The 20,126-nt window shown below is 42.3% G+C and overlaps 2 protein-coding genes across 2 annotated transcripts; one reads left to right on the forward strand and one right to left on the reverse strand.

The window, feature by feature from the left end:
* Positions 1 to 1,439: 1,439 nt before the first annotated feature.
* LOC308106695 (uncharacterized protein) lies at positions 1,440 to 6,178 on the reverse strand. Its single transcript, XM_080458583.1, has 5 exons — positions 5,873 to 6,178; positions 2,217 to 2,281; positions 1,873 to 1,935; positions 1,671 to 1,790; positions 1,440 to 1,508 (listed from the first exon to the last, which is right to left on the reverse strand). The coding sequence occupies exons 1-5, from the start codon at positions 6,129 to 6,131 to the stop codon at positions 1,473 to 1,475; spliced, it is 543 nt and encodes a 180-aa protein (XP_080314709.1). The 5' UTR covers positions 6,132 to 6,178; the 3' UTR covers positions 1,440 to 1,472.
* LOC308106693 (very-long-chain (3R)-3-hydroxyacyl-CoA dehydratase-like) lies at positions 6,119 to 19,726 on the forward strand. The gene is made up of 11 exons (XM_080458581.1): positions 6,119 to 6,619; positions 9,236 to 9,281; positions 9,382 to 9,455; positions 12,268 to 12,432; positions 13,397 to 13,448; positions 13,537 to 13,647; positions 15,037 to 15,164; positions 16,057 to 16,169; positions 16,256 to 16,362; positions 16,450 to 16,581; positions 17,242 to 19,726. The coding sequence occupies exons 1-11, from the start codon at positions 6,539 to 6,541 to the stop codon at positions 17,316 to 17,318; spliced, it is 1,086 nt and encodes a 361-aa protein (XP_080314707.1). The 5' UTR covers positions 6,119 to 6,538; the 3' UTR covers positions 17,319 to 19,726.
* The last annotated feature ends 400 nt before the right edge of the window (positions 19,727 to 20,126 follow it).

Raw genomic sequence — 20,126 nt, forward strand, 5'->3', positions numbered from 1 at the left:
AAATATATGTGAACTTCTTCAGGATGGTGTGTAGTGACGTCCACTCATCTCTCTCTCATTCTTTCCTTTAATTTTTTTAGGGAATTTTGAAAAATCTGCCAATATTTAAATAAATATGCCATTATAAGTACCTGAACAATAAACTGGACTGGCCCAACACCACCCAAGCTCTCTACAAGAAGGGCCAGAGCAGACTCCATCTGCTGCGGAGACTCAGGTCCTTTGGACTGCAGGGGGCGCTCCTGAGGACCTTTAATGACTCAGTGGTGGCATCAGCCATCTTCTATGGAGTGGTCTGCTGGAGCAGCAGCACTCCGGCTGCAGACAGGAACCAACTGAACCAACTGGTGAGGAAGGCCAGCTCTGTCCTGGGCTGCCGCCCCTGGACCCTGTGGAGGTGGTGGGAGACAGGAGGATGTTGAAGAAGCTTTCATCCCTGATGGAGACCGTCTCCCACCCCCTACATGGTACCGTCACATCACTGGGCAGCTCCGTCAGTGACCGGCTTCTCCACCCGCGGTGTCTGAAGGAGAGACTCCGCCGGTCCTTCCTCCCTGCTGCAGTCAGACTCTCCAACCAAGCCTGCTCCCAGGAGACCACTGCACACCACCACCGGACAATATCACTCCACTCCAACTCGGCAAGAAGTGGTGCAATAACAATGATAATCTATAAAAACGTATCTACTATGTAAAATACATCCACCCCCATATTCTGTACATGTCCACACTTATAGACACCGTGTGCATATTTTTTATTATATTGTATTTTTATCTGCTTTTTTAGTTTCTGCTATGTGTGCTTCTACCACTGCAAATGTCTCCACATGTGAGATAAATAAATGATATCTTATTACTTACATGTATTTATCTTTTCTTTTCTTTTAAATCTCACACTATTGTAATAAAGCAGCCGGTGGATCCACACACTGCACTAGGTGCCTTATTTTACCCTGAGCACCTGCCGTACAAAACGTCTGTACGTACCACTGAATATCATGTTTTTCTCCATATTTGTATGAGAGACTGACGGCAGGTCACCAGGAGGAGTTGTTCCCCACTTAGAGCACTGGTTACAGGTGAGCTACATTCTAGTCTTTTCAACTGCTTATTGACTAAAGTGAACCTCACATGCTCCTGCAGACGACCTGTGAGCGTCGGGTGGTCACCAGCCTCGTGGCAAAGTGGCTCGGGTCCGACATGGCGTCCGCGTCGTTGAACCTGAACAAAGTTCAGAAACTGTACTCTGTGGGCCTTTCTTGTGTCTTCAGAGGAGTTCAGTGGAGTGCTGTTATACCCCCCCCCACCCGCTGCCCGTGACGTGGTGGAGCCCATCACCCTCCATCACCGTCCATCACGCTCCATCACCCTCCATCACCCTCCATCACCCTCCATCACCCAGCAAGGACGGTTCTGACAGATGCAATGACGGCAGTTTTTCAGTTAAACAAAGTGTTTTTATTTCTTTTGGCTCTATTTTAGTAACCACTTGTTTCTTTTCTCCCGTTCCTGAAAAAGAAAACACATTTTAGTTTCATTCAGGTGCTTGAAATCCTCAATTGATTTTCACTCTTGTGTTTTCAAGGTTTCTCGAGTGCTTGAATTTGACCGTGTAAAATCTGCAGGAACCGCTCCTGAAAATACACAAGCCTCCCTACGTCACTGAATTACCTTCTTTTCCTGTTGGAGTTTTTCCAACTCCAGCCTGGCTATTTTAATTTGTAGTGTTCTGTGTTCGATGTCGAGCTCCAGCTTTCTTTTGTAGAGCTGCCTCACAGAGTCGGCTGCCACCTGAAACAAAGAGACATGCAGATGCTTCAGCATAAACACACAGCCGCCGTTCATGGCTCGCTTTAAACTGAACAGTCATTACATCTTCTGCGGGTTCTCTGGAGGTGGAGGGTTGAGGCTCAGCCTGAGGCGGGCTTTCCTCTTCCTGGAAAACAAGCATAGCTCTTTATTACTGATAGACCGAGAGCAGCTGAGCACACTTATTAGTAAAACCAGCAGATTACCACCTTTAGTGAGACTGTTATCCTCTATTGGATAAATGGGTTTTAACATGGGCTCACTGAAAGATCCCCCCCCCCAACACACACACACACACAACCCCCCCCCACCTTCTTTTTTTTTTTAAACTGCGAACAATAACAAATATATTCCATTGATCTCATCCACACAACAGAGAGTGTGCAGAAATAAATCCTCGTCACTGACCTCTTTGAAGTACGTCCTTAACGCCGACTCGTTTCCAACTCCGTTCAGCTCCACGAGGGTTGCGTCTGAAATGAAGTCAAGAATAATAGTAATGGTCACACACGGCACACCTGCAGAAACATGGAGTTCATGGAACTACGGTGAGGAATTAATCCTCCCACACAAAGTGTGTTCACACGGGAGGCGGAGCCTCAAAAGAAAAAGTAAAGTAAGGCACCGAGGAAGCTCCCTGCCTGACATGAACTGGAGCGATCAGTGTTGTCCATTTATATTGTCTGGTGAATTAATATTGTACCATCTCACAAGTTATACATTAACTGAGTCGTCGGTTTTCTGAGAACAGCGGTTTCAGGAGTGGCGAGATATTTGCAAGAAGCGCTCAGCACCGGCCCTCTGCGACGCGACTCTGTCTTCATTATTCTCAATGAGAATGTCCTTTAATTCCCATGCCGCAGAAACCAGATATGCAATTACACCAAGATAGTTACTGTTACTCACAGAAGTCTCCTGCTGTCACGCAGACAAGCCTGGCTCCAGCCAACCCCTCCTGCTTCTTTTCCTTTTCAGTTTCCTAGAGTCCATGACTTTTGACATTATTGGGCTTCTTGACGGAGCCTTGTTTAATGCGTCTTGAGAGGCAACTTGCTAAGTCTTTGTAAGGCCTGTGTGCTTGGCGATATTAATGGGTCAGCAGTTTGTTAAAATCCATATGACAATTCTCAATATTATGGCCTCGTAGCTTCACCCGATTCAGGCACCGGTGAAAACAAACGCGTGGTGGGTGGAGGATATGGAAGATGAACCGTCGCCACTTCTTCTGTTCAGTGTTATGACGTGTCGTAACAAGTCATTCATGTCTTATAACGACGTTGCCGACAGCGCAGACGCGTTACAAGCTAAACCTTGCGACGGCAGGCATGATTGACCGTCCTTACAGGTTGCCCGCTGGCTCATGGACAAGTGACCCCACAAAATCATTAAGATCATTCTTATTAAATGGATTCATAAAATTTGGTTTGTGTGTGCATGCATATACACATTTAAAAAAAAAAAACATTTTCACAAGAAAACATGTGCAGATGCTTGCTATATAGAATGTGATGAGTATATATTAAATTCGGGGGAAATAACCTGTAACAACAAGTAGTAGAATACTACTACTTCAGTCAATACGCTTTACATAAGAAGCTGGGGATGTGGCAATATGAAAGAGACATTTTTTCTCAAACAATCAATTTCATTAATTACCTTCAATGAAATGATTCCCACACAGAACTGCAGGAGGAGATGGGTCCTTAGGACTGGGCCAGGCTGCAAATTCACTAGGTGAATACTGGGCAGTGACGTCCAGTCAGGGTAGGCAGTAGCTACCCAAGGCTGTATTAAAATTAATGAAATATTCATTTGGATTATTTGTTTTAATTATAATATAATTAAATTATAATTTATTTTTTAATTCCCGGTACCTTACAGTACCTTTAGGTTTGAAAGTGTCAGCATTTTGTGCTTTTCATAGCCCAAATGACTCAACACCGCCATCTCCTGGTATGGCAGAGAGGTTGCATAAGTCACTCCTGCTGTCTTACTGTGAAGGCCACACCCCCTCCCGGAGGCCACACCCTCTCCCTGAGGCCACACCCCCTCTCGAAGAACACACCCCCTCCCTGAGGCCACACCCTCTCCTGAAGGACACACCCTCTCCCTGAGGCCACACCCTCTCCGTGAAGGCCACACCCTCTCCGTGAAGGCCACACCCTCTCCGTGAAGGCCACACCCTCTCCCTCTCCTGAAGGCCACACCCTCTCCCTGAAGGCCACACCCTCTCCTGAAGGCCACACCCTCTCCGTGAAGGCCACACCCTCTCCTGAAGGCCACACCCTCTCCTGAGGCCACACCCTCTCCTGAAGGACACACCCTCTCCGTGAAGGCCACACCCTCTCCTGAAGGCCACACCCTCTCCGTTAAGGCCACACCCTCTCCCTCTCCTGAAGGCCACACCCTCTCCCTGAAGGCCACACCCTCTCCTGAAGGCCACACCCTCTCCGTGAAGGCCACACCCTCTCCTGAAGGCCACACCCTCTCCGTGAAGGCCACACCCTCTCCCTCTCCTGAAGGCCACACCCTCTCCTGAAGGCCACACTGCTGCTCTGCCTTTGCCGGTCACATCCAGTGTCTGGATGTTTGCTCATGCGCAGTCAGTTCTCCAATATGAAAGTCATTTAGGTAAAAAGTCAGATCGCTACGCTGCCTTTGGACGGAACCGTGCTATGCTAAATGCTATCCGTACGTTCACAGTGCATTAGTGAATTGATACAGCGCTGCAATGCATTATGGGAGTTGGGTTGACGGTGTTTCAAATGTCTTTATTTGGGGTTTAATTAGGCTTGTTAGTGTTGGTAATGATTGTGTTGTGTTGTGTTTTTGTTGATTAGTTTGTGTGGTTAATTAGTTGATCTAGTTTAGTTTAATATTTTGAAGTTTGCAACCTGGAGTGAAGAGGGTTTTGTGTCTCAAGTCGTCCTGCCATGGTGCTCCTGTTTAGTGTGTCAATGTAAAAGCCTCTGCTGGTTGGAGTTGAATGGAAAAACAGTTTCATTTATTAGGTATGTAGCTGGTACTGGACAAGTATTGCAGATACTAATACTTTGGTGTAGTGGAGAACAAAATGTCATTGTTCATGAAACCAATTCATCATCAATATGCAAATGTGAATACAAATTATATAATGTTCCTGGACTATGAATGATTTTGATTATTTTCCCCACTTTTTATTTTTTATGGTTATGATCATAAAACATGTAAGACACAGATTGTAGACTAATAAAAATGACTTATTTCTTTTTATTAATCAACTCAATGTTTACAGGGTAAAAGAAAATTCCACAAAAGTATCACTGCAGAACTGAGAAGCTTTTTGTTCATAAACCAAACAATAAATCCTCTTTTCCCTACACAGTGAAACTACAGTAAAATAATGAACTCCATAACCCATTTGCATGTAGCCTAAATGAAAGAACACTGATGTTACTTTGACAGTCAATACACAAGTTTTTTAGAGCAAAAGTATTTCTGAAAACATCTGAGGGGAGGATGAAGCTGCGCAGCCGCAGAATCTGTCATTGTTTAGACATTTTTTCAAAGTTTTGCAGTTCATATGTTCATATAAAGTCAGATTCCTGTGACTCATTTAAGTTGGTTTGACTCAACTTCGAATGAATGAATGATTTTTTTTTTTATTCTTTATGCAAAGTAGCCGCACCCAGCATGCACTGCGGGGCGTCTCACATAAACAATGACTGGGAAGCGGGAGATTGAATTATCCTGTGGACAGACGGACACGAACCATCATCATGAGGAGGAAGAGCAGGAAGAGGAGGAAGAGCAGAGCATAACAACAAAGTTGTGTAGTGAAAAGGGATCATAAAAACGGACCTTATTGATTCTCCCACCACTAGGATCGAGACTCTGCACTGCTCGAACTAAACATTCTGGTGGTTTACTGTTATTCATAAAAACGTGACAGGAAATGTTTCCTGTGCTTCATGTTGTGGTTTGAACACAACCTTTGGGTATATTCTTCCTCATTCATGTCACCGAGCAGTTCTGCACCGATGTCTAGGGTTAATGTTAGTCACGTGTGTCCGAGGGAGACTTACTGACGTCCCGTCGTTCCGTGAGGATGGATTGCTGCAAGCCGGGCGACGCGTTAGCCAGAGTGCTGCCAGAATCCCCGACTAACGTGTGCTTGGCGTTAATGTGGTATTTCAAGCTGGACGTGCTCCGGTGAAACGAGAACTCCTTCCAGCAGAATGTGCATAATACTTTTTGTCGGTCAACGGTTCCGTCCTCGTTCTTTTTATACTCGAATTTGCCATCGAGAGGGCCGATCTGCTGTTTGGTGTCTTTCATCTTCATTAATTTGAGTGTCTACTTCATTACCGGGTCAACCGCTGCTTGCGCATGCGCGCAGGCCTTGGGCGACGGGACCTCTGATGGGACAAACTGCCCGACATGCGCCGCTTGTGACTTATTATGTATTTTGAGTCATTCTGCAGACGGGTCGATTGCGTTAAACATTTTAATTACATTAATCGTGATTGTGGGTTAACCCTCCTGAGATGTATCTCATTTTATTTTGAAGCGGTCTCGGCGGAAATTTAGAGTCTTACTTTGAAGTAGCAGAGTCCCTCCTCCCGGATGTGCTCTCCATCCTCATCCGTCCACTGTGTCAGTGTGTCTGAGTGTCCGTGGCGGACTTCTCTTGGTGTTCTGGGCGTATTTCCTCGGCCGCGGTGCCATGTAGCCCCCAGGAGCCGGACAAGATGCAGATTCTGACTCCTCACGTGTTCTGGGCGCAGCGGCACGGGGAGATCCTGCTGCGGGTGGAACTGAGCGACGCTAAGGTAGGACCACCACCACCGCGACCAGGGCTCCTTCAAACTCACGCTTCTCTTCGTCTTCTCCTCACATAAACGGTTTAAAGTCCTCCCCGTTGTATTTATTGTCTTCGTGTCGTGTGTTTAAAGTGAATAGTTAATATCGCCTCCGCTGTTTAAACATCCGCTTTGTGCTAGCTGCGCTGAGCTATGTGATGCTCGCGATGAAATGACCTCTAACGTCAAACTGACCGAAAATAAAAACAATTCTATTACTGCTGTTAGGACTGGAAATACAAATATAGTTCTATTACTGCTGTTAGGACTGGAAATACAAATATAGTTCTATTACTGCTGTTGGGACTGGAAATACAAATATAGTTCTATTACTGCTGTTGGGACTGGAAATACAAATATAGTTCTATTACTGCTGTTAGGACTGGAAATACAAATATAGTTCTATTACTGCTGTTAGGACTGGAAATACAAATATAGTTCTATTACTGCTGTTAGGACTGAAAATAAAGATATAATTCTATTACACCTCATTACTTTGGTTGAGCCAAGCTGATATTTGTGTTTCTATTCAGTTGAGGTGCGATAGTAATCTTAAGTCATATCAATCAACGGCTTTTAGTTTCACTGTGAGTTACAATATTTGTCTGAATTCAGACTGATTCAATATGAAAACCAGTTAAACGTCCTTGTTTCTGTTTGCTCACAGTGAGTTTTTCATATCTCTTGTGTTTCTTTGTGGTTATTTCTGCTCTTTGGTTTATCCCAATCTGCCTCTTTATGGTACCTTAATGTCTTTGTTGTTGTTTTGTTGTGGATTGTGTCTCTTTTCCATCGCTTGCGTCATCACAAGTCTTCTTTTTTTGTGTGGTACTGGTACTGGTACTCTCATGTTCCATTTTTTCATCCCTTATTTCTTGTTTTTGTCTCTTTCCATCCCCATTGCTGTTATGCTTTCTTTAAAGTAGTTTTTGTCTTTATTGTGTGACTTTTGTAGCTGCATTTTACACCTCATTTGAGTGAGTTTGTCTTTTCACATTATTGCTGTCATCTATTATAAGTATTTTTGTCTCTCGTTTATAACTTCGATTGTCGTGCTCATGTAGTTGAATTTTTGCCTCTTTGTACCTGTGTGGTTGGCTGTTGCCTTTTTCTATCCTTTTGTGAGTGTTTTTTACTTTTTTTTTAGTTTTTGCATCTTTTGTGATTGTTTTGTGTCTTTTGATTGGTAGTTTTTTATGCATTCTGTGCTCTTGTGATTAACATTTTGGTTGTTTTTGTCTGTTTGCATCTCGTTTTTCCCTCTTAAGCATCCTATCTCTTGTTAAGTCTTGTGTTTCTGGTAGTTTTCATGCCTTTGTTGGTATCATCTGTTTCCATCTGTTTCATTGTGGTCGCCTAAGTCTCTTTGTGGTTTGCTTATTTCTGATGTATTGATAAATCTGCATCTGTTGAGGGAACGGGAGAGTACTTCTTCTTGCATTATCCACATTGAGCAATTTTCTTTTAAACAGGAACTTCACAGCAGTTTTTTTACTCATTTTCAGAACCCTTCATGAAGTGTTGTGTACACGCCTTCACATTTGATGAAAGAGATATGAAAAGCTTGCAACGAAACGTACTGTTGGTATATATGCATTGTTGAATTGTGATGGTTAATTGTATAGTTTGCTTTAATGGATCATCACAGTGAAAGACTAATGCCATCTTTAATTTATCTGCCACCACTTCGATTTGCGTCTCTCAGTTTCCTGCAGCAATAGAGAGAACTGTGTGTGCAGTGTGTGTGCAGTGTGTGTGCAGTGTGTGTGCAGTGTGTGTGTGTGCAGAGGGCGTTAAGACAAGCAGATCAGATTAACTAACGAGCCACGGCCGCTCATGATTGTTCCAAATGACCAAGCTCAGGTGTTACACCTTCTCTCCAGCTCGTCTGTCACTACTGACATTTCACCAGCTGACTGTTTGTGTTGCTCCTATCTTGAAATACAGGCTTTCCTTCTTCTCAACATTCGCAGGCTGCTTCATCCGCATCCTGCATCTGTCGGACAAATGTCTTATAAAAGATTCATGATGGTTTATGGTAGTTCAGGCTCTTGTTCAGCCCCTGGAGAGACAGCGGCCCGATGCAAACCTGGCTGATGGCAGTGCCGTCGTAACAAATATTATATTCTAGACTTTTATTATTTCTTTTTGTAATTTAAACTGAAAACAGTCAAACACCCATTCTCCAAAAAAAATAATACACAGAAAAAGTGGGACTTTATAAAGGATGAAACTATTCATGTGACCTATTTCTGAATGTTTCTATTCTCAGGAGCAGAAGTTTGTTCTCTGTCCATCCCCCTCTGGGCTTTACATTAGATTTTCTGTCTACAACAACAGATATTCTTATGTGTTACTTTCAGGTAAATATTGGTTCTTTTGTGTGTGTGTGTGTGTGTGTGTGTGTGTGTGTGTGTGTGTGTGTGTGTGTGTGTGTGTGTGTGTGTGTGTGTGTGTGTGTGTGTGTGTGTGTGTGTGTGTGTGTGTGTGTGTGTGTGTGTGTGTGTGTGTGTGTGTGTGTGTGTGTGTGTGTGTGTGTGTGTGTGTGTGTGTGTGTGTGTGTGTGTGTGTGTGTGTGTTTTCCAGAACCTCGACATTAGCCTGCAAGAAAACAACACGCTTCAGTTCAAAGGTCAGTACTTTCCTTTATAAAGGAGATTCTCTTCCTGAATTCAAGGTGAAAAAAAAAAAAATAATGAAATGAACTGTGCTTATCAAATTCCCCCCCACAGCGCAGGGCCATGGTGCGAAAGGAGATAATGAATATGAGTTCAGCTTGGAGTTCCGAGAGCCTGTTAGACCTGAGGTAAACACTCTTTTTGTCTTTATCTTTTGTCTTTCTGGAATATTGTTTAAGTTATTTAATGGAAACTCTACTTTTTCACCCGTATGTACGTATATGTGAAGACCTAAGATCAAGAAAGTATAACTCTTGATGATGCTGATTTTCTTTCTGTGGCTGAACCTTTCTCATGTATATGCATGCAGATGTATTTCTTTTTTCATATTTTTGCTGTGCTCTATATCTGTTGGTGTCGGATCTTGCTGAGGTGTTGATGCAGCTTTGGCCAGTCTACATCCATAAGCATTGAAGCTTTAGACATTTAAAAGAGAAATAATTTCTCTCCCTTTGTCGTCTGATTGCTACCAAATAGAAAAATACCAGTGGATGAATGCAGCCTCTCGAAAACGTGCTACTGAGGCCCCGTTTACACGACAACGAATTCGAGTGTGTCCACAAAACTTTCTTTACTTTTGGGAGGTCCGTTTACACGACACCAGTGTTCTGATCCTCTGTATCCGCAAAGTTTTTAATCCGGCTCCCAAGGTGGAAAGATTCTTTCATGGTGCAAATCCCTCCTGCAGAGACTGATGGAGGCTACAGAGCCTGTTACTGCTCATCTCCCCCTCCCTCCTGCTCATCCAGTTGTAAACAAACATGGCGGCCGCGTAGTGGTACGACCCGTAGTGGTACGACCCCGTAGTGGTACGACCCCGTAGTGGTACGACCCGTAGTGGTACGACCCGTAGTGGTACGACCCCGTAGTGGTACGACCCCGTAGTGGTACGACCCGTAGTGGTACGACCCGCGGTCCATATTCTAGTTTTATCCTCCAGATCAGTAGTTTAATAGTTGAGACTCTCCCTGATATCATCCGATGAGTCATCAGTCCATACGGATGTCAGGTTCTCTCCATTTTCTTCACCTTTATAGTGTTTTGTTCTCTGAACACGTCTGTGTAGTTTCATTACAAAATCAAGCAACAGCGCCCTCCAGTGGCCCGGCAGACTAACTACATCGTTGTCTCTGTGTCCGCTGCTGCAGTGGAAACACACTCCTTTTTCTTAGCGGATTAGGTGTTGTCACGGGAAACGTTGTCGTGTAAACAGGGCCTGAGTCTTCCCCTCATACATTATAACCTGTTAAGGATTTTTTTTTTTTAAGTGGCTGAAGTCAATGCTAGTCAGGATGCGAACTCCTCCAGCTTCCTGACTCTGCAAACGCAGGACTCAATTAAAGCTGGAGCAGTGCACTTACTGCCACTCTACATCTCCTGCAGCACACTGAAGTCCGCCATCACATGTGATCGTTCTTATGCACGCATTAAGCAAATTGTCACAACAGAAGACTCGTCTTATTCCATCAACACGACATCGTCTGCCCCTCATATCTGCAGAATAGCTGTGAATGCTTTCATCACTGAATCACCACAAGCAATGGAGTGTAATGCTTATCTTCACAGTTAACTCTGAAATAAAGCACATTTCCATTGTATATTTGGAAGCAAAAACATGGACTTTCATTTGATATTTTATGTATTTTCTTGACGTCACTGTTTCTATGAGCTCATTTGCCTCTCAATGTCTTATTAATTGATGTTGTTTGCATGTGGGAAAGCTGCAAGAGAAAGCCGGTGGTCTAAATCTATGAGGGATTTTTATATATTAAGGTTAACTAGTTATGTTTAGCATTATTAAGCATTGTTGTCAATAATTAGTACTGTTGAATTTAATCTATTGGACAGTGACACACATTTTGTCTTGCTGTTCAAATTTTAAAAAAAAAAATCAAAAGGTTGACATTTCTTAGTGATTGTTTTTATTAACTGTTATTAAGTCACTTTCATTGACTGGAACAAATATATAATCTTGTGTTTTATTTGTATTTATGTACAGGTGCATGTTTGTCACATAATGGGACCATCACCAGTTCTCAGACTGTTTCAGGTTTTTATGTTTTTATTTTCGTCGGTCTTGTTGCTGTTACTTATTTAAAGGAATAATAAAGAGAGAGAAACCACAAGTCTGATATGATCACAGAACTGGCCTAATTGTGAAAAATGGATTGATATTATTATGTTCACCTCCACCTCCACTCTGATTAGTGGTTTGTGTTGTTTTGAGAGAAACTGAACATATTTGTGGTTCAATCACAGTTTTTGGCATTTATTCAGAATTTTCCTTGTTTCCTCGTCGGCTAAACATGAGTTAACTAGTCTAGAAAGAAAGCTAAATCCATCCAATGAATTACCTGAAGTCTTCACCTTGAATGAAGTTGAGTGGAAGCAGATGTGAGGGTGTGAAGAGCTCTGTTGTGTTCTCAGGCCGTGAAGGATCACAGCGTCTCTGGGTAAACAATAACCACATTAGCCTGAGTGTGGCTAACACTGCTAGCAGCAGCTGTTGTTGTTTGCTGCATCTCTAAATGCTTGAGTTGAACGTGATTGCACTTTAATCCAGTGGAGTGATTATGCTACTTTTGTTCTGACAAAACCTACATGCTGCTTTCTTTTCGATTTCTAGATGAATGAAATGATCAACCACACTGGGTTTGTAAGAGATTATGTCTGCAACTTCTCTCTGCTTTGTTTTAAAGCTACAATATTCTCGATCTTTGCAGCCCCAACTAGTGGCAGGTGGCTGCATGACAGCTATGTAGTTTAAATAGTTTAACTGACAAATGTCTTTGTGCTGACTATCGCAGCGGTTATTGAAATGTTCAACCAGCAAAACCACGCACATCCCTGGAATTGACTAACTCATAACTTCTGATCACAGGATTTTCTTGCCTTGTTTTCCCCCGAACCTCTTGTAATGTCCTTCCTCTGTGTGTCCAGATCAACCATAAGTCCACCCAGCGACAGGTGGACATCAAGATCAGGAAGCAGGAGGAGCGTTGGTGGGACCGGCTGACGCTGCAGGAGAAGAAGCCTCTGTTCCTGGCTCCAGACTTCGACCGCTGGCTGGACGAGTCCGACGCCGAGATGGAGCTTCAGGCAAAGGCAAGAGAGAACTTAACAGTGGGGGGAGTTTATCTATTGACGTTTCAGACTGTCAACAATAATCCAACTTTTTCAGTGTAAACAGGTTTTGTTTGATTAGAATCCACTCGGTTATGATCGTTTCAGTTTTTAGTTTTTTACACCCGAGTCCTTTTCATTCAGCTCTATGCAAACTGAACAACAAGCGATGCATTGTTCAGACGTAAAATCAGATAAAGTACCTGCCAGGCAGGTCTTTACTGTGGAAACAAGAGACATTTTGTTCAGAAGTCATAATATAAACCAGAAACATTTTTGAGGAACTATTGTGTTCCTGCCTCTTGCTGCTGACGACAGCTAGCGTTAGCATCTCGTCAGTGCTAGTGCTAGCATGCTAGCTTTCTAGCCTACTTACTCACAAAGCTAACTGATGATGCTAACTCATGTTAGCGTGGTAACAGGCTAGCCAGTTAGGATGCTAACTGAAAAAGTGTTCCCTCTCTGGCTGCTAGGGGGCAGTGTTGCCATCTTTTCTCCACGGAAAAATGTGCTTGATGCAGGAAGTGGACCAGAGCTGTGCTAACTTTATTATGTTAAACAGCATCGATCAACACCTCTGCTCATGACAGTTTCTAAATATTCTTGTACTCTAAATGTTGTGTAATTGTACAAAACTGCAAAAAGGGGGTTCAGATCTTTTATGTTCATTAAAAAATAAATTTAATTAATGATCAAATAAACAAACTCTTGGGTCATGCTCGACAGTACTTATGCTGCAAAAACTTCTTTGATATACAAAATAAAAAAAATAGCCAGAATCGTCGATCATGTGATGTGCAAGAAAAATGTGTTTTAATGTGGGTTCACATAAACCTTTAAGTTACTCAAAGGACCGTGCATTTGTACTTTTAAGATTTCTTCTCTTTTGAAGTCTTAAATCCATTAAAGGTAAACGTAATAAACGATGCACTGCTTGTTCTTTCAGGAGGAGGAGAAGTTAAACAAGATCTCGGTGGAGATGAGAGCCCGTAAAGATCGTGAGTGGCCTCCATTTGTCCGCCTGCACACAAAATAAGAGAGCAGCAGAACGAGTTGATTTCATACCAGTTTCCTTTGCTTGGGCAGCCTACCTCGGGCTGAAGAGAGGATACTTGTTCATGTACAACCTGGTGCAGTTCCTGGGATTCTCCTGGATCTTCGTCAACATGACTGTCCGACTCTTCATCCTCGGTCAAGGTTCGTAAAACCAAAACACCTTTGAGGCCAAAACGATCATCAGAACAAACATTGAACTCATCAGAGGAAACAGTGGACTGAAGCGCGGCTTTACTTAACAGTATACAGTATAACAGTATAATTATGGAACAGAAAAAACCCAACAAACAAATAAAGTCATTGAGCTTTTAAAGGTAGAACTAGTTTATTATGAGATGATGACGTCACATAGACCCCCACATTGTCCACATGGAACAAAAATACTTTGTACTGCTTCCTTTTCTGACCTGATACTAACCTCAAGTTGTCTTTTGAGAGAATACATGTATACATTCCTACATTTCATACTTTACTGTAGAGAAGAGTTTATTACAGCTTCATATAAAGTCAACAATGATAATAATGATAATATTAAAGCAAACAGCTCTGGTATCGGAATAGTATCGGTATCGGCAAATATCCAAATTCGGGTATCGAGATCAGATCGGAAGAGATAAAACGTGTATCAGTGCTTCCCTACTTTATTGGTCACATGCAGCACAATTTAATCTCAAGTGGGCCGGACCAGTAAATAATAACATTATATTCTGTAAATAACTACACCCCTAAATCTTTCTTTGTTTTCGGGCAACGAAGATTGAATATATTATTTGGAAGTTCACATTTAAGGAACTATCCTTTTACAAAACATGACAAACCTGAGATTTGAATAAAATAACTGCAAATTCATCAATATTCAGCCTCGGTTCAACATGTGCTTTTTATCTTACAGTTTTACACTATTTTCATTTTCAAAGGCTGAAAACATTTGGCTGCATGTCGCTGGAACTCAGAAATATTAGGATCAGAAATTATATTTAATGACGACACATTTCTACATCCGTGTAGTAATCCTGATCACCTGAACTGACTCAACACATAATACAGACTAAAGTGCGCCCCCGGTGGTCAATTATATATCAAATCTATATATGAATATATATATTACTGTCATCATTTCTCACAGCTGGAAACTTTCATCTGGCAGGCCTGGTTGAACTCTCTGGCGGTCCACTGCTGGCCTGCGTGTTTGACACCCCTGTTGTGGAGGAACAGAATGAATAAAACATGTCTTACATGTAAAACATCGTATTTCCTCAAAAGCTTTTGAGTTTCAGTGGAGAAATGATTAATTCGTGGAGTGTTTTCATAGAAATGAACCTGCTCAGCGAGGAGCATAATGAGCACCTCTCACTGTGAAACAAAACAAAGTGGAGGTCCAGAGAATGGCCTGAATGAGCTCTGTGTTTTTGTTAGTGAGGGTCTATTCACATGTCGGATCGTCTGAATAAAAACAGCCAAACAAGCAGGCAGCTGGGATTTGGTTTGCAAATGATGGCCTGATCACGTCTGTCTGTCTCTCGTTCGCAGACTCGTTCTACGACACTTTCCACACCACAGCTGACATGATGTATTTCTGCCAGATGATGGCCGTGCTCGAGGTCGTCAATCCCCTGTTGGGCCTGGTCAAGACTGGATTTTTTCCTGCGATGATCCAGGTAAAACGGAGACGGGAGCCTACAAACGTGATCCAACATCCAGGAGAGTCAGTTTGAGGAGAATCGTGGAGGGATAGGCCGCACACTATAAGGCTGAACTCTTTTATTATCAATTCACAAAACATCCCATATGCACGCTCGGGCTGGGCGGTTCGGCCTAAAAAAAAAAAAAAAAAGGATTGTTTTTAAGGATAAATTCGAGTTTTGATTTGATTTTCGATTTTTTTTTTCTCGAACTTAAAAATGACTGCAGACATCAGATATATTGTCGAAAGTGCAACTTTGTTACTGTGATTGTCCTCAGAGTTGAAATGCATATAAACAATCCCAAAATAAAAAGTACACGAGGCTCTGTCATTCAACAAATTCAAGCAACTTTATCCAGGTTGAAGCAAAAGTGCAACAGCAACTATGGAAACCCACAAGGAATGGTAGAACGGAACGCGGAAAATGCAGAAAAACTGTGTGGGGATTAGAATTTGCAAAATAACAATCGTTTTTCGCCGCAAATTCAATAAATTGATTAAATACATTTTTTTGCTCAGCCCTAATGCAAGCTGTATGAAATTACCATCATTTCTGGACTATTGAGCACACCTGAATATAACCCGCACCCACCAAATGTAAAGAAAAAAAAGAGAAAGTTCGGAGTTACGTGATGCACCTGAACGCATCACCCATGTGTCACGCTCGTTAACCTATAAAAATCCATTAATTCGCTGCTTCATTGTTTCAGCTGCCGGGTTCAAAGCTTGTGGAAAAAGTAGCGGTTTATAGTCTGGAAATGAGTCTGGTACAATCCAAATATAGTAAAATAAAAACCACTCAAAGAAAAACTTTTCCTGAAGAAATGTATAAATGTCAAGATATAAAGAAGTGTTTGATGTCACAGCTCGCAGGAAGGAACGTCATCTTGTTCGTCATCTTCGGCAGCCTGGAGGAGATGCAGAACAAGCCCGTGGTCTTCTTTGTGTTCTACCTGTGGAGCACCATCGAGATCTTCAGGTTTGCTCCAGTGAAGCTCCTCCGCTCTCCTGGAGAACGCTTCCCGCCGTGACCTCCGTGTCTCCTCTCCCTCCTCCATGTTCCAGATACCCGTTCTACATGCTGGCCTGCCTGGGCAGCGAGTGGAGGCTGCTGACGTGGCTGAGGTACAGCCTCTGGATCCCCCTCTACCCGCTGGGGGTCGTAGCTGAAGGTCAGTGCCTCCTCCTCGGCTTCACAGCACACGTTGGAGATAGTTGTGTTGTCGCTCACCAGGCGGTGCTTGTTGCTTCTCCCCCAGCGGTGGCGGTGATCCAGTCGCTGCCCGTCTTTGATGAGAGCCGCCTGTTCAGCCTGCCGCTGCCCGCCATGCTGGGACGCTCTTTAAGCTTCTCCTACACACTGCAGATCTTCCTGGTCCTCATGTTTCTAGGTGAGACATCCACCATCGAAAATCACCAACGAAGGCCTCGCTGACTTGAGAAAAGATGCGACAAACGTTTTGCGTCGGAATAAATGCATGTAACTTTTAATTGCTCCAACTTTGTTTTATTTATTCCAGCAAACAAGCATGAAGCAGTAGTTTGTTGTGCAGAATGTTAACATGCAAATGTATGCAGACAGTGAATGTGTCGGAGATGATCACAACAATCTGGAAGGCTTGAGTTCTCCTCTTTCAGATGGAAACGGATTACATAAGCAAACTATTTTCACTTAAAGGCCTGAAGTCTGTGAAATATTGTGATTTTGGTGTTGCAAGGCCAAAGCATCAGCCCCATTCTCCCCCTAAAGGTTTCTAACTGCTGGAACTGTCAAAGAGGGAAAAAAGACATTTAGGCATGAATGAAACTCAAACCAAATTCTAATCATTCCTGCATTAAAATGGATTTTCTGTCGCAACCAAGCAGTAAAAAGAAGTCTGCAGCTTTTCTTTGTTGTTTTTTTTAATAATTAGCAACAACATCCAGCACGATTCCCAGGCTAATGAATCGCTTCATCTTTACAGCAACACGAACAAACTAGACATTCGGTTTGTTGTGAAGAATCGTGTTAATGAGCCGATTACTGACTGAAGCTCTTCATCCCTCCTCAGGACTCTTCATCAACTACCGACATCTGTACAAGCAGAGACGGAGACGATACCGCGCCAGGAAGAGGAAAGTCCACTAACTGAGCAAAAATGTCCCCTCTGATTGCCTTTACATGTCCCCCCACACACACACACACACACACACACACACACACACACAGGATGAACTGAATCCTGCAAATGTTTCTGTACCACCTCAATGAGTCGGGTTTAACTTCAATTCAATCAAATCCCCTTTATTTAAATAGAGTCTGTTACAACAACACGGCCGTCTCGTGTCATTCTACTGTCCAATAAAATACAATGATCCGTCCACTGCTTCACCGCTGCAGCATGCTACCACGTTTTAACTCTTGGTCATGTTCTCACCAGGATTTAAAGGTCCTATATTATATGTTTTTCAATAATTTCACATCGACGTCAGAAGTCCAACAACATTGTAGTCAAAGTGTGTTTCCCCAAACCAGCCTTGGTCCTGAACTTCAGTCTAAGGATCCTTTCACAATGGGATAGACCGGGACTCAGTTCACCTGGGAGGGGGCGGAGCCATTCAGAGTTTGTGGGCTTGTTCACATCGCCCAAACAAATCGGTTTTTCCCTGGAGAGACTCTCGTCCGGATCAAACAGGGGAATGTGAACACACCTTTAAAGTCCCTCGAGTGTGTTCTATTGAGAACGGGCTGTTTCTGTGTCTGGAGGAGATTAGTGTTGCCAGATTGGGCAGGTTTCCCCTCAATTGGAGCTTGTTTATGTCACATTCTTTGTTTATTTAGTGCAGCTGTGTGTTCATGACGTGTACTTTATTACACATATAAGAGTTTTACAGTTTCAACATGAGTTCCTACAGAGGCTGAGATTTGGGCTGGTTTTTATTGAGTGGGCAGGTTTTACGTTGTGTTTGTGCTGGAAACAGTGAGTCAGATCTGGCAACTCTGGAGAAGACTAATGTTTACGTTTGATTTGTCACTATGGCGGGTAGAAACTGTTTTTCAACCACAGCAGTTTGACCCAGAAGGAGAGGCTCTGTGGCTGCAGCAGGACGTTTCACAGTCTTTAGCGTGTTGCTACGGTTACTACCAAGGAGCTAACGCAAACGTCTGCTAACTGTTACGGTTTTTCATTCTATACTGAAATTATTCAGTACATCAGTAATCTTTGCAAGCATTTACCTGCTTGTGGGAGGGTCAATGTGAGTGTCCCCTACCAGAGGGAGTGGTTATTTCCCTGCATGATGTCATGAAGGGAAAATCTGTGATTCGCCTGTATGAACACAATCACTAAAAAGTGGAGCAAACAAGCGAGGGAGAATATGGACTGTCTTCACTTCTGAGGCCTCAAATACAGGCCATGGAGAAACATATTACCCATCAGTTAGAAAACCATTAGAAAGTGAATTTTGCATATTATGGGACCTTTTAATTGAAATCTGATATTTTCTACAAACTGCTAACGTATGGTTAATTTTGGAAGTTACAATTGAAGATACAAAACATTTTATTAGCCACTCTAGGTTATTTTTTGGTATATTTCAATACTGAAATCCTGATTTAATCAGACGGTTCTTTTACCGTATCAACCATTACAAGTCCTGCACATACGATTTCGATGTTAAACTGTCAACAGACCAGAACAGTCCAGCCAGATTGTTGTTTATATTCAAAGATGCTTCTCTGTCCCAATAGTTTATCATCTTATCTGTTATTTCTCAAAAGGTTTACCTGAAGTAGTCTGTGGTCGTTCTGAACACTCTTTTTATCCTCAGTTTGCGATTCTTTTGCTCATTTGTTCGAAGCACCTGAATGCACCACAAGAACTTAAAGACGCTTCCTGTTGATGCTTGAAGGGAATAAGATATGAACACGCAGCAACACTGAAACGTCACAGGGATGAACGGAGATGTTCTGCTGATGGGAACAAAGACAAGAGGTTGTGATGCTACAAAGCTGAATTTCTCCCAAGAAGAGCTGCAATCGAAGGTGGCATGGATGCTAATGTGACTCACTGCTGCCTCCTAATGTAGATCGCTGGGATTACTTAGATTTTACATATTCAACCTTTAATGTGTTCAAATTTGTCAACTTCACTTATTTCGTCATGTTATTTCTGGATCATTTATGAGATAAGAAATATAACCATGTCCTTTAAGAAATCCAGTGCTTCTTTTGATTATTTATTTTTTTAGTCCTGATGAGCCGTCCACTTCCTGTTTTATTTTTTACAACACAAATCCAAACATGAATAACTTCACTTTTCTTCTTCACTTGTTCACCATTTTTCCTCTATTTACCTGAATCACCATTTAAGAGCCTTTCTTTGTTTTGGTTTTTTAATTTATTTGTATGAACTGAAAATGCGTTTACTGGTTTCTTTTTTGAGAGCTACACATGTGAGTACTTTGGTCTTTTTGTTGTATTCTTTGCCATGTTTGACTATAAATTCTGGTTTTATTCCTCATGATGTTCCTGAAAGAATAAAAAGGTATTTTTGAGGTGGAGAACTTGTTTTTGATGGTTTTCTTCTTGTGATATTCTGATATTTTCCAGCATTATGAGAGCGACGTAATACTCATTCAAAAAGTTTAATTATAATGTTGTAAAGTGCTTGTTTCTTTTGTTTAGCTGAAAATACAATTAAACATGTCAGATCTTTTATGTCACTAAACAGATTGATAAAAGTTGCAGGAGCTAAAATGTTAGTTTGAGAAGGAAGGTTATTCATTTTACTGAATTAAGCTGTATACCAGCGTAGTTATTGATTTTTAACACATTTCTTTGAAGCTGTGGATGAGCGGATAACCTTCCCACGGTTCACATCAAAAACTAAATTAACAAAGAAGAAACACTTCAGTTTTGTTTTTTTAGAAAAGTAAGACTTTAATAAATGTTTTT

This window comes from Lipophrys pholis (genome assembly GCF_963383615.2).
Source record: "Lipophrys pholis genome assembly, chromosome: 2".
Taxonomy (NCBI): domain Eukaryota; kingdom Metazoa; phylum Chordata; class Actinopteri; order Blenniiformes; family Blenniidae; genus Lipophrys; species Lipophrys pholis.